Below are 16,759 nucleotides of genomic sequence, written 5' to 3'. Positions count from 1 at the left end.
GCCTTGTGGGATAACGACTGTATGACAAAAGTCCTTTGTATGGGGTAGAGCTCTGCACAAGCTTCGGAGGCTCTCTTCTTTCTGTTCGTGTGGAGAGCCCACAGAAGTGGACCCCAGTTATAGGGACAGAATCGGACATTTCCCTTCCCATGTGCCTCTGCTCCCGTGATGCTCTCTCGGTGAGGTTCCTGAAACTCCTGTTGGTTAGCAGTGCAAACTCCTGTACCCACCTGCAGACGTCTGTGACCAAATAAGGGATTTTACTGTGACCCTTCTGCCCAATTTTGCTCCCCAAAGCTATTGACAGTGGCTGTTGCCAGTCTCACCAGACAATAAGTTGACATTTAGCAATAGACTAAAAGTCAAAATTTAAAAAGTCACAGTATCGGATAGAAATTAGGGGAATTTCCATCCTAGTCCCTACAGATTAAAAGAAAAAGGGAACTCGTCACTATTAGAGGCGATAAGACCACAGCAGGGTGATTATTATTTGCTAACACATTAGAAAAACACTTTCCTGTCCCATTTCAGGGACACCAACGGCAGGGAACAGAAGAGAGGACTGTAAGTGTTGGGATCCAGTTTGCCCCAGCAGCCACAAATGGACGCATGCTGCCATTTTACCTGCAGCAGATTCACCCGGTGATAAACCCAGGCATCATAAAGCTTGTTTACACATTTCAATTACAAGCCTTGAGCACAGAGGTCATCTCATGCTATTAGTAACAGTTCTGGGGATTCTGACAGCAGTGACATTTTAGAGAAAGAAATGCCCGGGCACACCGCAAAGAGATGGACACTTGATACCAGGCATTGTTGGCAATAGTCAAGTGTTAATCATTCCATTTTTTTTGCCTTCCGTGGGATGCATTTTTGAGAATGGTTAGTGAACCTCTTCCCAGGTTTTGCCTGCTAATAACTTCCTTGTCATTCAGAGGTCCACATCAGGGTTATTTAAATACTTGAAACGAGGAACAATTAAACCGTCGGCTGAAACATTAGTCTAGTGGGAGATATAGGATTACTTCCTTCAGTAACACACTCCTCTTCACTGAGTCGGGTGAAGCCTGTCTCTGCAGAGACTTCCGGATGTGGTTGTAGTAAACACAGGCTGGCGGCAGACACTGAAGGAAGACCGGGGATGGACGTGGAATCTTGAAATGGTGTGTTTGGAAGAGCCAACCTTAGAGCAGAGGCTTACCGAGTGGCCGGAAGATGACAACGGCCCCCGCCTGCAGCTTGCACACCTGGGGGATGACCTGCGCCCACTAGAATGCCTGGATGGTTCAAAAAGGTGTGGTACGGGCTGGCATCTTTACTCAGCTTCTCCTCCTTCATCCTGATCATCGTTGCTCTGGCCATGCCCCACTGGCTGAGTGGGAAGATCCTTTGTCAGACTGGAGTGGACCTGGTCAACGCCACTGACCCAGAGCTGGTCAAATTCATTGGGGACATTTATTACGGACTCTTCCGAGGCTGTAAGGTGAGGCAGTGCGGGCTCGGGGGCCGCCAGTCCCAATTCACAGGTAAGTATGTCTGGAACCGGAAAGCTGCATTAGAATGCTTTTTTTTTTTTTTTTTAATTTGGAAAGGTGCTTATGTCTAAATGTGGAATTCTACTGCTGCCTCACCCAAAGGCATAATGACACAGTAGTAACCCAAAGGTTTTCATGCAGCACCAAGAAACCCTGTTGTTTTTTTGTTTGCTTTTTGTACAGGGTAACAGAAACTTTAGCAATAGGGATTTGTACCTTTATAGTTTACCTCTATTAATAATAACTATTAAAATATTGAGTGCTTACGTGTGTCAGACATTCTACCAAGCGCTTCACGTGGCTCGTCTCTTAAGTCTTATAACAAATTCATAAAGGCAATTATTAACAATCCCATTTTGCAGAGGATGACACTGAGGCTTATAGAGGTTGCATAACTTGCCTGAGGTCACCCAGCCAGGAAACTGCAGAGCTGGACTTCAGACACGTGGCACGTGACTTGGGTATTCTCAGCCAGCCCAGCCGTCAGATGTAGACTGCCTGCAGAAATGAACATTCAGGGAGCCTAGTGACTGCCTCCACTTCTGTTTGTAGAAAAGCTTCACTGGGTGAGGGAAAGCAAAGGGCTCTGCACCTTGGCTCTGGAATCTATCCCGGTTCAAAGTCCCACTTGGATGTTTGCTGGCAGGGAGACCTCACGGACTGGCTGCCACGAACGTGAGCGGGCAGAGGTGTCAGCTGGCATCCAGTGTGGTGTTAGAGCTGCTTTGGATGTAAATAGAGCAGGACTCCAAGCCTGGCTTATTATGCCAGGTCTTCCGGGAAGAAAAAACCCAAACCGAAAAGGCAATATTTGCAAGCCTTTAGAAACAAACAGATCGCTGGTGAGAACATTGTCCTACAAAATCATAATTAATCAACATAATGATGATGAAAGGAGATAAGGAATTGTATTATTTGATTTCTGTATTTCAGAACTGTAATTTTTAGGAACCTGGCCAGGGTACATATCTCATTAAATTTCTACAGACAGGAAGCTGGAGCAATGACAAATACACTAATACAAATTGGCATCATTTATATACATGAAAGAAATACATATTTGTTCTGTATATTCAAGAAATAAAAAGGTCTCTGGGAATAGTTACATGTACCCAACAATTAATTTGGAACAGGGATATTGGAAAAATAGCTCTATTATAAAAGCATAACATAAAAAGCTGAAAACACATACACACACAAACAGCAGCATCTTAAAAAGAGACCATATATGTAGAACTTGGTTCTGAACTGGGTCTGATTGCTGTAAAGGATGTCACTGGGACAACCCAACCGGCGAAACTTAAATGGAGTGTAAGGATTCAATGGCGGTCACGTTTTAGTGCTAACTTAAGGATTTTGATGGTTGTAGTGTGGTTCTGTAAGAGGATGTCCTTTGTAATTTAAGCGGAAATAGACCCTAAAATACTCAGGGATGAAGGAGAAATTACTCTCAAATGGTTGAGGAGAGGGAAAAAAATTTCTTTGTGCCATTCTTGAGATTTTTGTGAAGTTTGAGATTGTTTTAAAACCACACATACACTCACGCGCACACACACACACCCTTTCAGGGGGAAATGGCACAATTTTTAAAATAGTTATAGGTAATTAAAATTAATGAAACTTATGAAGGAAGTTCCAAAGTTTGAAGAAGGAAATGACAGATTCAACAGTAATATTCCAACAGTTTAATAAGAAAAATGGTGCTTAGGGAATATAATAAAAATAGCCCACGGTAATTACATAGCATGATATAGCATGTTACCATTATAGCCACCTTATTACATACTTGAAAATTTATCTGTTATGTTTATTATTTATTATCTGTCTCACCCGTTTAGTATGTAATACCATGAGGGCAAGGATTTTGTTTTAGTCACTGATGATCCCAAGCCTTTAGTATGGCGCCTGGCAGATAGTAGATACTCAAAAACATTGGTTAGATAAATAATGATAAAGTACTTTTAAATTCATTTCTACTGAATGTTTATATACAAAATGCCAGACATGTGCCCTATGCTATACTAATCCTAGATAGAAGACTGAGGCTCAAAGAGGTTAAGCAACTTGCTCAAGGTCACAGAGCCACGGGTGCCAGAGCCAGGTCCCAACCCAGGTCAGTCTGACCCCAAAACTCCTGCTTTCTTCCACATGCTGCTCCTTCTGGAATTTGTGACTGGCAACTTTCCCAAGGCCTCCTCCAAAGGATGGTTATGACAAGACTGGGCCCTTCCACTGCAGTGCTAATTAAACCGCTGCCATCCCAGCTCACAGAAATGTAAACTACTGCTAGCAGAAGCCATAAGGCAGTGAAGACTTTGTGTTTGCCCCCTGGAGGAACTCATAAATGTTCCCTTCTCTCCTCCCTTTCCTTCTCAGACGGATGTCATGGGGGCCAGCCCCTGGGTTCATCTAACACGGTCTGCTCTCTGAAGCATCAGAACTACACAGGAATCATCCAAGATGTTTTAATGTTATCCCTGAGTAGAATAATATTCAAGACAGTGTTGTTTTCAGCTACCCTGGGGGTGTTCCAGAGGGGGGTACATAAACATCCATTCCCAGGGCCTTGCATAGGATTCTTCTGGAAAACCTTCTCTGGGCGCCGGGGCCAGGTTCCTCCTGTGTTTGGCTGGTTTTATCATGCAGCAGTTCAGGGACACCATGGTTCAGCTACTGATTTCTGGAACCAGAGGAGTACCCCTGCCTGTAGATGGAGCACTCCTAGTGCTTTCACGATGGAGCTGTGTGAGGCAGCGGCAGCACGTATCACTGCTCTTTTATCCCCAAGATGGAGTCAGGATTTGCCTGCTTCTGTCACTTACTACTGATCTGGAGAAAAAAATCTCTCCTCCCAGGGCCTGCGTGCAGGTCTGCAAAGATGGGGGTGTGAAAGTACTTTGTAAACTGTGGAGTCAGGGGGTTTGATTGGGTCCCATGGACAAACTCTCTATTCTCACCTTCACAGAGGTCTCCCACAGAATCACCCCAGAGAGTCAATTCCTAAGATGATCATAGAGAAAACCAAAGAACTATGCAGTTGACCTTTGAACAGCATGGGGGTTAGAAACACCGACCCACTACAAAGTGAAAACTCTCCACATAACTTTTGGCTCCCCAAAAACTTAATAACTAAAGCCTACTGTTGACTGGAAGCCTTACTGATAACATAAACAGTCAATTAACACTTATTTTGTATGTTATATATATATAACATACTGTGTTATATAATATACTGTGTTCTTACAATAAAATATGCTAGAGAAAAGAAAATGTTATTTAGGAAATCACAAGGAAGAGAAAATACATTTACAGTCCTCTATTGATCAATAGCGTAAGTTGACATCGTCTGTTTATAAGATGAAAAATATCCTCGTATAAGTGGACCTGTGCAGTTCAAGGGTCAACTGTACATCACAACCAATTAAGATCCTTTATATATATACCCAGACCTTCTGAAATAAAAATGAGTCAACCTGTGGGTTTGGGTGGCTGGGGAAAGAAAGAGACAGACATTAATTTAGCCATGCCCACGCATTCAACTGTGTTATTGAGGATTTATGGGCTCAGCACCCTTAGGAAAATAGGGATGAACGAAACGTGAATGTCTGCCCTCCAGAAGCTGACTGTCTGGGAAAGAAGCACAGTATCTGAGTACAAGACACATGACACGTTAGTGTCTCAGATCGTCCCTCATAGTTCATTTCCTTCAACACTTTCTACCCTAGAGGAAAGATTTTATTATGCCCATTTTACTGATGAAGAAATTGGGGATCAAAGAAATCAATCAATGAAATCATTTCTGCAAAAGCACCTGATGTGATGCCTGATACACGGGAAGTGCTTGGCAGTTTTTAGTTCTCTGGTTCCCTCCCACCTGCCATCCCACAAGCATTCCATCAACAGCCAGCGCCTGGCTCTGACGCCCAAGCTCATGCTTTTCTTTTTTACCTTGTGGGGGCGAAAGGGACTGCTGGATTCCTCTGGGATCAGGAGCAAACAAATGATCTAATAATCAGATATTGTCTCATTTTAGCTGCTGATAGAATGATTACTCACCTCTGGTATTCAAGTGCGGTAGCTCTAATGCATACAAAATAGGAATATTCGAATTTAAAATAAGACCTCTAGAATTCCAGCTATACTAGCATTAAAATTTTCAATCTTTGCTTATCCAAGTTATCTGATTTGTTTTTAGGCCCTGTATAGGTCTATTTATGGGCTCTAAAGCAAAGTGGTGAAGACAGCGCTTCCTGACTACTTGGCTGAGCTATTCAACTTCGGTATTTTTCTTCAGTTTGTTAGAGTGAGAGAGGGTTTCCAGGACCAGTAACAGCAAAGACGCATATATGTGCCTGGTGCGCAGTGTAGCAATTGTCATTTATCGCCATGGATCATATGTGTTTATGGTCATTGATTTCAAGCTGGAAACTTGTATTTAATCCTTAAGTCAGAGACTTCTAAAGTTTTTGGAAACTAGGTACAAATATGAAAGGCAAACAAACAGCAGCTTTCCAGGGGAGACACTGTATGACAGGACCAAATGTGGAATCGCCCTCAAAAAATCATTAATGGAAGGAAATGAGGCATTAAAACTCCCAAGGAAAGATTTGAATTTCTAAATAATGACATATTAAAAATAATATGATCTCAGATAACTGGGAGGTCCTAAGCACTGGAGTTTGGCCTGTGAATGTGGGAGCTGAATGAGATTCAGCCTTTGCCAATAAAGATTTTTTTTAAATATAGTCAATATGTGTACTACTATGGAAGTGAAGGATTGGGCACCCTTTCACCACCCCTCTCCACATCAATCCATGTGCCCCAAGTTCCCTCTCCCCATCATTCTAATATGGTTATTTCTCAAATTTTTATTAAGTCAAATCTGGAGCTGGGTTCATATCATCATATGGATATGATTAGTTCCTTTTAAAAGTTGCATTTTATGGGTGTACCTTAATTTATTAAGTCAATCTCTTATTGATTCATATTTTCGTTTTTCTCCAATCTTTTGCTGCTGTAACGAGTATCCGATACATGCAGCTTTGAGCATATGTAGGAGTGCTTTTCCTAGAAGTGAAATTGCTTTGATAGCCCTGTCAAATTGCCCTCTAAGGGGAGTGTGTGAAATGATATTCCTACAATGTTTGACAGTGTCTCCCTCCTTACACCTTCATCAACACAGTGTGTTAGCAAACCTTTCGGTCTTTGCTAATCACATAGGTGATTATTTTCTATTTTAAACGTTTGATGACGATTACTATGCTAGTCATGTGTTCTCAGGATTGTGCTGAAAGAAAGGAAAACGAAACAATTAGGTCATCAGGCGTAAGGTGGCACGTTTGGAGTAAAACAGGGCTGAGACTTTGAAAAGAAAAAAGAACAAACTAAGGAACACTGAGATGGAAGGGAAGGAAAGGGAAGAGAGAAGGCTTACACAGAAAAATCCCTTGGAAAGAAGCTTTGTTTCCAGCACTGGTAGTTTCCAGTGCTGATGTGATAACCGGGTGGAGATAACTGGAAACGGAAAGACAGACCTGGAAAGAAAGTTAAATCAGAACTAAGGACGTAAATGTGGAGTGTCTGGAAACTTCCGAGTGGAAAGACACTTTAAAGGGAGAGGGACTAGAAACTCTAGTTCTCAGGTTTGAGAGACAAACCTTCTGTGAATAAAGGGAGGCAGTGAGCCAGCAAAGGCACCAGAGGGGAGAGGGGTGGGGGTTTGGGGGTGAGTGGAACCAGGAAAGATTTGAATCCTGGCTCCCGAAGGGGGACAAAGAGGTGCTAGTCAGTGGTATCAAATGCTGAAGCAGGGAGTTTGGAGCTCATGAGATGGACCCCGACTTGACCAGGGGATATTCACTAGCAATCCTAGAATAGCTGCAGAAGAATGAGTATGCCCAGACGTTCTTTAGCTTTCATCATTTTAAAGTCTTCATTTATAATTACTGAAAATAGTGATCTAAACTCTGTATTCCATATGCTTTATAGAACTATAGTCCTATATAGAGTTTAGTGTCACCTTGCCCAGAGGTAAGAGACTAACATCTCCAAGCCTGTGGGGAAAAGGAGTTAATGAAATCTATCTCACGTCCTTGTCACAAGATTGAAGGAGATAACAAACCTGCAAAAGGGCCCAGGACTATGCTCAATGAATGTTCATTACCCTGAGCAGGCATTATTCTCCCCATTACACCGATGAGGAAAACGAGGCTCTGAGAAGTCACATGACTTGCCCCAAGTCAGAGAGTGAGAATAATAAAAGCAACACCCACAGCCGCCCTTTTGGAGAAATGAGTCTTTCCCAGCCAGTATTTACATAAACTTGTCTATTATGATAGATGATTTCATCTTCACCGCTAGGACGGGGTAGCCAATATAGAGAAAACAAGTACAAATGAATACTTCACTCAATTATCCTGCCACATGAATCCGGACTTCAATATTCTAAAAGAGTATTGTGCAACATAAGGAGTGAGTTATGAGGGACCCAAGAGGGTGCCCCACAGTGGGCACTATTACCATCCCTGTGCACTTCACCTGATCCACTCAACAGTCTTGTAAGGTGGGGGGCAGGGTTCAGAGGGTCCTATATTCTAGTCGTGGCAAAAGAGCAAGGCTGGGAATTGAAACCAGATCTTTGCAGGCCAGATGCAGGTTTTGCTCAGCTACACCCTGCCACCCTCTTTACAGATATGCCTGAGCCCCCTTCTACCTCTCTGATTTAATGAAGGCAACTCTCTGACCCAGATTCAAGCTTTGCGATCGGCCCTCGTTCGCTGACTATCTGCAGCCTCCTTTGCTAACGAGATACCGTTCAGGGCTTGTGTGCATCGGCGCACACCAGATCCCAGCACTGTGAGGTCAATGCAACTTAAATTGCCAGCTGGGGCACATTGTGACTTGGCATCCACCCCAAGGAAGAGAGGATTGTTGGTCAACTGACAAGTGGCAAATCTGGGGCCGTGAGTTGAGCTGGAAAAGGCTCCTGCTTTTTGAAAACCCAGCACTTGCTGCTCGGCCCTCACGCCAGTCCATTAAAGCCTTCGTGGTCAGCAGATGCGGGCTTCATGAACTTGAGCGGAGTTCTGACACTGACATGGTGGCTGTTCTCTCCCCAGTCTTCCCACACCTGGTGAAGGAGCTCAACGCGGGTCTCCACGTGACCATTCTGCTTCTCCTCTTCCTGGCTTTGCCCCTGGCTCTGGTCAGCATGGGCTTTGCCATTCTCAACATGATCCAGGTTCCGTACAAGGCGGTCAATGGTCCCGGGGGCATCTGCCTATGGAATGTCCTCGCAGGTAAGGAAGGCCCCGAGGCAGAGTAATCCAGAGTAATCCGTGGCTGCATTGTCACCAGGCTGAGTTCCAAGAAACCAGGCGGGGGGTGTGAGAGAATGAATGAACATGCCCCCTCGGCCTCCGCCTCCCTGAGTCTGTAACAGATGTCCTCTTTACTAAAAAAAAATGCAGAATCTCTCTATCACAATAGAAAACCAAATCGTTAGCGTGCATGAGTGGCTGAGGATTAGAGCTGCAAAGAGAGGTCAGGGTGAGGGAAGAGAGCAGACAGACAGCTGGGGGTGAAGAGGTGGGGACGTGGGAGGAGGCAGCAGCTGGAGCTCCGGCAGGCTGGGCGGAACCCTCATAAATGACAGGAGAGACAGCACTGGGCGTTTTACCTGCTGATTTTGTTTAAACCTCACAACCTCCCTAGGAGGCGGTGTTATTTGACCCATATTTACAGATGAAGAGCCTGAAACTCGGAGAAGTTCAAAGGTGACCCAAGGTCACACAGCAACAGGTAGCAGAGGTGGGGATTCCAACCCAGGTACAAATGAATCTAAACCCTTTACCCTTTCATTAATGACGTCTCTTTTATGATCGTCATGACCTATTTTCCAAGCTAAACACCAAGACAAAAGGTGTGTGTGTGTGTATGTGTGTGTTGAATATATTGATACATAAAAAATAATTCACATTTAATTTTGAACCTTAAAAATTATTTGTAATGAAAATAACACAATTGTAAGAATTGAGGTCTGTTTCAGAAAACCCAGATTCAATGGTCAAGGTATCATTACGGCAGTAGCCCCTCACTACCTTTACCTTATACAGGTCACCACAGAGTATAACAGCAGGTAATGTTGATTGAGCATGTCTTAGAATGTAATGTCACTAAGTCAATTGCTATGTTTCTGCCTGTATTGTCAGACTGTGGCCATCCTGTAGAATTACTTACATACATGGCTTCCGCACACCTGGACTGCAGGTGTCTTGTTCATTTCCACCTGAGTCGTCACAGTGCTGGCATGTAAAAAGTGCTCAGTCCTGCTTACTAAGTAAATGCTTATCTCTCCGTTTCCTTCCTCAGAGACACACTACACTCACGTTCTAAAAAGGCAATCTGACAAAACTTTAGTGTCAAAAGGCATAAAAACATGAATATCGTTTGATTACATCATTCCAATAGAGATTTATGCTAAGGAAATAACTGGAAAAAAACACAAAAGTGTACAGAAAAAGGGGTTCACTGCAGCACTTTATAATATTGAAAATTAGAAGCAATCTTGATATCCAGAAATAAGATCACATTTAATCAGACTTAATTAATTAGGCCTGTCACTAAGATAAAGCACTATGTACCAGTTTAAAGTGGTGCTGTAACAGAATATTTAACAATGTGGAAAAATGTTCACATAAGGGGAAGAAATGCAGTGTAAAACAGTGGGAGCACCATAATACTAATTTTTTTCAAGAGAAATAAATGTAAAGAAATATACTAAGATGTTTAGCTGTTTATACCTGGCTTTTAAGATAAAAGTAAATTTGTATTTTCATCTTTCTCTGGAGTCCAAATTTTATTCAATGACGATGTAATGATGTAAACAAAAAGTATAGTATGTTTTTTTAAAAATATTAATTAAAATCAAAGCAGTAGAAAAGAAAAGGGGAAAGTAGGGGGAGAGGGAGGGACGGAGGGAAAGAGAGAAGAAGAGAGAATTTGAAGCCACAGGTAGGGAAGTTCAGAATCCTTCCAGTTTCCTCTCTCTACTTTCCTTTCCTCCTTCTCTTATCTCTTCTTAATCTAAAGCATGGAAAGAAGATAGTAACAAAGGAGAGAACAGTCTGCTCTGTTGAAACCCCAATCTGCACCGTAAGTGTTCTTGTATCTTCCCATGTCGCTCTCAGGGTCTACATCCAAATTCTAAAATATTTAGAGATTGAACTTATCCAAATATGGATACCCCAGAAAGGATGGCACTGGACAAGGGAAAAACAATTGGAGGAGGCAAGATTCAAAGTCAATCTAACATGAAGCTTATTCTCTTTTTCTCACACCTCTTGCCTGTCACATTGCGTGGGTGGTCTGCAGCTTTTAAAAGCAAATTAACATCTGTGTGTCCCTAACAATGTTTTTAAACCCCAAGCGAGTTTGTTACCTGTGCCACAGAATGGCCACCTCTCATAAAGTTGTTACGACTGCAAAAAGGACCTATGAATGATGGTGACCTTTTTGGGTTTCAGGTGGAGTCGTGGCGTTGGCCATCACCAGCTTCATGGCCGCGGTGAAATTTCACGACCTGACAGAACGAATCGCCAACTTTCAGGAGAAGCTCTTTCGCTTTGTTGTGGTGGACGAACAGTATGAAGAGTCATTTTGGATCTGCGTAGCCAGCGCCTCAGCTCATGCTGCAAACTTGGTTGTGGTGGCCATTAGTCAAATTCCCCTCCCAGAGATTAAGACCAAAATAGAAGAGGCCACGGTCACAGCCGAAGACATCTTGTATTAATAGCCTTCTCCTGCTCATACCCTTTCCTAAATCAATTCTGTGGTATGAGTGGAGGCCTCATTTTTGCAGGCTTCACAGTCCAGAATATTCATCGTTTGGGCAATATTAAGAAGGAACTAGAAGGAGGAAGGGTGATACCTGGGCTAGGAAAGAAAAACTTTCCCCAATTCCTGGCATCTCTGCCTTTCTCTCTCACCGACCTTGGACTTAGAGTTGGACTTGGATACTCTGCACTTGCCAGCTATGGGTGACACTGGACAATTCACTTAATGTCTACTTCTCAGTTTCCGTATCTGTAAAATAGGGACAAGAATGACCTCACAAGATTGTAATGAGGGTTCCATGGGTGATAATGTTGCCGGCCTTTGGCTATTATAGAGCACCCCACAAATATAAGGTACTGAACCCTCCAATAAATGTCTACAGACCCTTGGTCTATTCCACACAATATTAGGGGAAATATGTTGATATCCCTGCCCTCCAGAAACACTGAATCTTTCCACATGACACAGGAATCAGAGAGCAAGAATAACACTAACAATGAAAATCGCTACCTTTTTTCAGTGGTTCTACATGCTAGACACTGTTCTAAGAGTTTTACATATATTAGGTCCTCACTACAACCACAGATTGTCAGTACGACCTTATTTCCATTTTATAGATGAACAAACTAAGGTATAGAGAGGCTGGGTGACTTGCTGAGGTCAGGAGTGAAATCGTGGAAGTCTGGAGCCAGAGTCTATAGTCGTAACCACTTTGCGAATCTGTTGTTTGATGTACAGACATAAAGGACCGAGAAAGGAATTAATTCTTCAGGATAGGATGTGGAATTAAAGAAGGTGTCACAGAGGTGACATTTGATCTGAACTTTGAAAGACGAGTAGACATTTTCCAATGGTGAAGGAAGCGGGGTTGGAGGAGGGCATTCCAGGATGAGTCACTGCTGAGGGGAGACACAAGGTATGAAATTACAAGAAAGGCTTGGAAGCATTTGAATACCCAGTGGGATTAGAAAGTCATCTGTTGGATAAACCCAGCTGTTTTGTGTTGGGTTTTCCTAAGTGGTACTGTGATGGTTAATTTTATGTTGATTTGGCTAGGCCACGGTACCCAGATACTTGGTCAAACACTATTCTAGATGTATTCGTGAAGGTATTTTTTGGAGTAGACTTTGAGCAAAGCAGATTGCTCTCCATACTGGGGGTGGGCCTAATCCAATCAGTCGAAGGCCTTAAGAAAGAGACTTTACACTCCCGAGGGAGAGGGAATTCTGCCAACAAATTGCCATTGAGTTTAAACGTCAAATCTTTCCTGTATCTCCTGACTGCCAGCAGACCCTGCAGATTTTGGGCTTGCCAGTCTCCACAATCATGAAAGCCAATTCCTTCAAGTAAATCAGTCTCTGTCTCTCTCTCTCTGTCTCTACACACACACACACACTCTATTTGTTCTATTTCTCTGGAGAACCCTCATTCATACAACCCTATCAATTCATCTTCCCATGACGCCAGCTGGGGTGAATCCTTTTCCAGGTCTTCTGTCTTCATGCCAAGTAAAATATTACCTAATCCTCCTAATTGGCTCCATCTTAAATGACACATGATTTAGGATTCTATCTTTGCTAATGCTGAGCTTCAGGAAGATTCCATGCCACCTCTTATGTCCTAGTTGCTTATGATTTCCTGCTGGGCCTTCTCTCTCTTCCAGCCGGTTATCTCCATCCCAGACTCAGCTGCAGTACTAGTTAGTGGACGGATGTCACTCATCAAATATGCAGATGGCACGTGGCTGGAAGGGATAGTTAACTCACCAGGAGATAGATTCAAAAGTGCTGTCTCAAAAACGCGTGGAAATGTCCTACCAAGTTTAACAAAAAGTCCTGCTGATGGTTAAAAATAATCAGTAACATAAATTCAGAGAAGACTCAGGTAACTGCTTATATGATAAATGTCTGAAGATCTTGGTACATTTATTCATTCAACAAGTACTGAAACTGACCTAGGTGCTAGGAGTAGAGCAGTGAACAGACAAAAACGCCTGTCTTCCTGAGATTTCATTCTTGGAGCGGCTGGGGATGACACAGGAGAGAGAAGGTGCTGGAGCGACTCAAACCCTTAGCCCAGCCATAACCTTTGACCTGACCGTGGCCCTCGAGGATGTACAGACTGTCATGTAGGAACAGAGTGAATTTGGTTTTATTTCTAATCGTGGAATTACCTTATCAAGGTGGATGCGTTCCAAAGTGCAGGATTTTGTACATGTGCATTTTCCCAGCGACAGAACCCAAAGCTTTAGAAAGAGTTTCAGAAGTTTCTGTTAACACGTTACAAGTTTCAAACCATGACCTGTCAGGTAGGGCTGTAACGTGGCTGGAGATAATCGGGTTCCATCTGAAAGACATTTCCCAGGGATACTGTGGAAGAGATCCCTATATAGAATTCGGCAAGTTTTGTTGGGAGGGAGGGAAGGCGTGGGAAGAAGGGAGAGTAAACATCTAGGTCACATAATTCATTTGAATGATCCCTCAAATGTGTAGAGAAAATGTAGCTCCTTTATTTCAACTACAGTTAATCTGGTCATTTTATGAATAAGCAAAAAGTAATAATAAATGCCCAGTCCATTTTAAATTTAACCTGAGCTGATCTTTTATACCATCCTTCCCGGTAATGCTAAGCCTCTCAGGGGAAAAGTGGCTGGTTCCTCACACTCCACACCTTCTCTGTCCCTGCCTCTCTCCCAAAGGAGGTTCTGACGTTGCAGGGGGAGAAGGCACACACACACACATACTACTGATTTCTGGGAAGCGTCCCTGGGCCTTCTGCTGGTTCTGGGGGCACACTGGTGGGGTTCACTGGACTCCTCTGCCCCTGGCTACTGGTTGCCCTGCCAGCCTCCCCAGCTCTGCCTGAGGCTGGATTAATTTATGAAATGTTCTTTCAACTGGGCAAAGTTGAAAGAACAACTTTCAACTTTTGTTTCATTCATTCGTAGAATGAAAAAGTTACATTTTGTGATAACGACCACCATCTAGTGTGGGTCAGGCACTTTACATACTTCCTAATTCTAACAACAGTTATTCAAGACACACATTACTGTTTTTATTTTACAGATGGGCAATTTTAGGTTCAGAGAATTTAAGTAACTTGTTCAGGCCACATTATTAATAAATTATGGAGAAAGGATGTAACCCTCATCTATACGACGTCAAGGCCACCATTTTCCCATTACACCGTGATTGCCTGTCTTGAAGGGCTTCTAAGGCTCTTTCTCAGAACTTCTGCAGACAGCTGTGCAAGTTGCACGCCACCCAAGGGGTAACTGCTCAGATCTCGCCCACGTTCCCCAGGCTTGTCATGGCCTGAACCCTCGGGCGCTCCCCTCCAGAGATGGTGACTTCCTTATGCTCACCAAGGCATCTAATGGGCTCACAGTGCCCTATCCCCATCCACGTAACGTCCAAACGTTCATCATAACATTATTTTATGACATTGGTTAGAGTGTGATAAAGAGGATTAATTTTCACATGTCCCTTAAAGGTGGCTATCATATGCATTTATTCATAGATTATTATTCAAACTAACTACAGGCATCAAAGCCAATGAAACTTAGCTGGAATTCAAAGAAGTAATTAGTTATCTGTGAAACAACGTCCTACTCTACATTCACTCTGTGTACTCTGAGTAATACATGATGTCTCAGTCCATTTGGGCTGCTATAACTAAGTGCCACAGACTGGGTGGCTTAAACGACAGAAATTTATTTATCAGTTCTGGAGACTAAAAGTCCACGATCACGGTAGATTGGTAGATCGGGTGTCTGCTGAGGACCCACTTCCTGGCTTGCAGATGGCTGTCTTCTCATTGTATCATCACATAGCAGAGAGCAGAGAGAGAGACAACAAGCTCTCAAGTCTCTTCTTAAAAAGGCACTAATCCCATTCTTCAGGGCCCCACCCTCGTGGCCTCTACCTCCTAGAAGTCCCACCTCCTAAATACATCGCATTGAGGGTTAGGATTTCAATACAGGATTTTGGGGGAACACAAACTTTCAGTCCATAACACACAATTTTCATTAATGAAATATACCAACAAAATACAATTAATCAAAGACTTTTGGATAGCAAGAACCCTTCCATGTCAAATAAGAGCAGAGTTAAGATACAAATATACTTCTTTCAAGAACAATATGAAATGCTACAAAAATTGAATTAAACAATTCTTCATACTTCTAAGTGTAATTAAAATGTTAGCTCTTTCATTAAAGAAAAACAACTTCATTTTCTAAATCATAAGGTCACCGTGCAGAAGTTGATGATTCATGAGAACTAATGCATGCTGCTTTAGCAAAAGTTTGTAACATAATCCAAAGTGACAATTGTTATTAGTTTGCTATTGCTGTGGTCGCAAATAACCACAAACTTGATGGTTGGAAACAAGGCAAATTTAGTATCTTAAGACTTTTAGAAGTCAGAAGTCCACGATGGGTCTTACTGGGGTAAATCAAGATGTTGGTGGGGCTGCATTCCTTCTGGAAAGTCTAGGGGAGAATTTTTTCTTTGCTTTTGCTGGCTTCTAGAGGCTGCCTGCATTCCTTGGCTCATGGCTCCTTCCAAAGTTGTACCACTCCAACCTCTGCTTCCATCATACAGGTGATGAGTCTGACTCTTGCCTCTCTCCTCTAAGGACCCTGGTGATTCCACTGGGCCCATCCAGATAATCCAGGACATCTTTGGGGGACATTTTCCCGCCTACCACAACAGAGCTACTCAAATCCAGTATTTACTGTTTCAATAATTTTCCTGAAAAGTTAGATATAAAATAAATGAACAAAATACCATATTATTATTAATCGTTACTAATAGAGTAGCATCACAATTTAGAAACTTCTCACAGGGAGTGCGTGCTCACCTATATCACCTATGTGGAGCTCAAACATTTCTATATTATGCCAGGTATATCTCTGGAAATCATAGAAGGACAGGAGACCAGGCAAGGCGCATGGAATCTAAAGGTGAACCGTGATCTCAGGATATGGTGCTGGAGAGGTCCATGTGCCCATTTTAGATGCATTTCTATGTGAAACATTTCTCTTTTTCCTCCTCTTCCTTCTCCTTTTAGTTTTGATTGTTAAACTAAGAGTAGAGCTTTATAAGAAGCCTACGTAATTATGACACACATGAAATTCTTGCCAAGAAAATTAGGTGCTATGCCCTCTTTTGCTCATGTGATCTCATTTTCTTTTCTACTGCAATGGTACCAATTAGCCAGCAAATAGAGTCACCACTTGACAGGAATAAGGCCCGATCCCTACTGAGTATTTGCCACATGCCAGGTTTGTGCTAAGTACTCGACCTGCATCATCTCATTTCATCCTCATAAAAACCCTGAGCATCTACTCTAATTACAGGCTTTTCAGTTGAAAAAAAATTAGAAAC

General features: G+C 42.8%; 1 protein-coding gene and 1 long non-coding RNA gene across 4 annotated transcripts in view; one reads left to right on the top strand and one right to left on the bottom strand.

Annotated features, from left to right (window-relative positions):
- Positions 1–23: 23 nt before the first annotated feature.
- On the top strand, positions 24–11,325 carry CLRN2 (clarin 2; the record flags this gene model as incomplete). Its single annotated transcript, XM_081048235.1, has 3 exons — positions 24–1,526; positions 8,654–8,833; positions 11,060–11,325. Exons 1-3 carry the CDS (start codon positions 1,274–1,276, stop codon positions 11,323–11,325), a joined length of 699 nt encoding a protein of 232 aa, XP_080904361.1. The 5' UTR covers positions 24–1,273.
- LOC308497542 overlaps positions 10,056–16,759 on the bottom strand; it is a 21,580-nt gene continuing 14,876 nt past the window's right edge. For 2 of the 3 annotated variants that reach the window (XR_013993338.1, XR_013993339.1), the window contains one exon: positions 14,858–16,123. This is a non-coding gene — a long non-coding RNA (uncharacterized lncRNA). Of the gene's footprint in view, positions 12,269–14,857; positions 16,124–16,759 lie in introns of those variants that run through there. The other variant, XR_013993337.1, reaches the window with a different exon arrangement.

This window comes from Rhinolophus hipposideros (genome assembly GCF_964194185.1).
Source record: "Rhinolophus hipposideros genome assembly, chromosome: 1".
Lineage (NCBI taxonomy): Eukaryota > Metazoa > Chordata > Mammalia > Chiroptera > Rhinolophidae > Rhinolophus > Rhinolophus hipposideros.
Note: the sequence above shows the minus strand (reverse complement) of the source record. Positions and strands in the feature narration are given on the sequence as shown.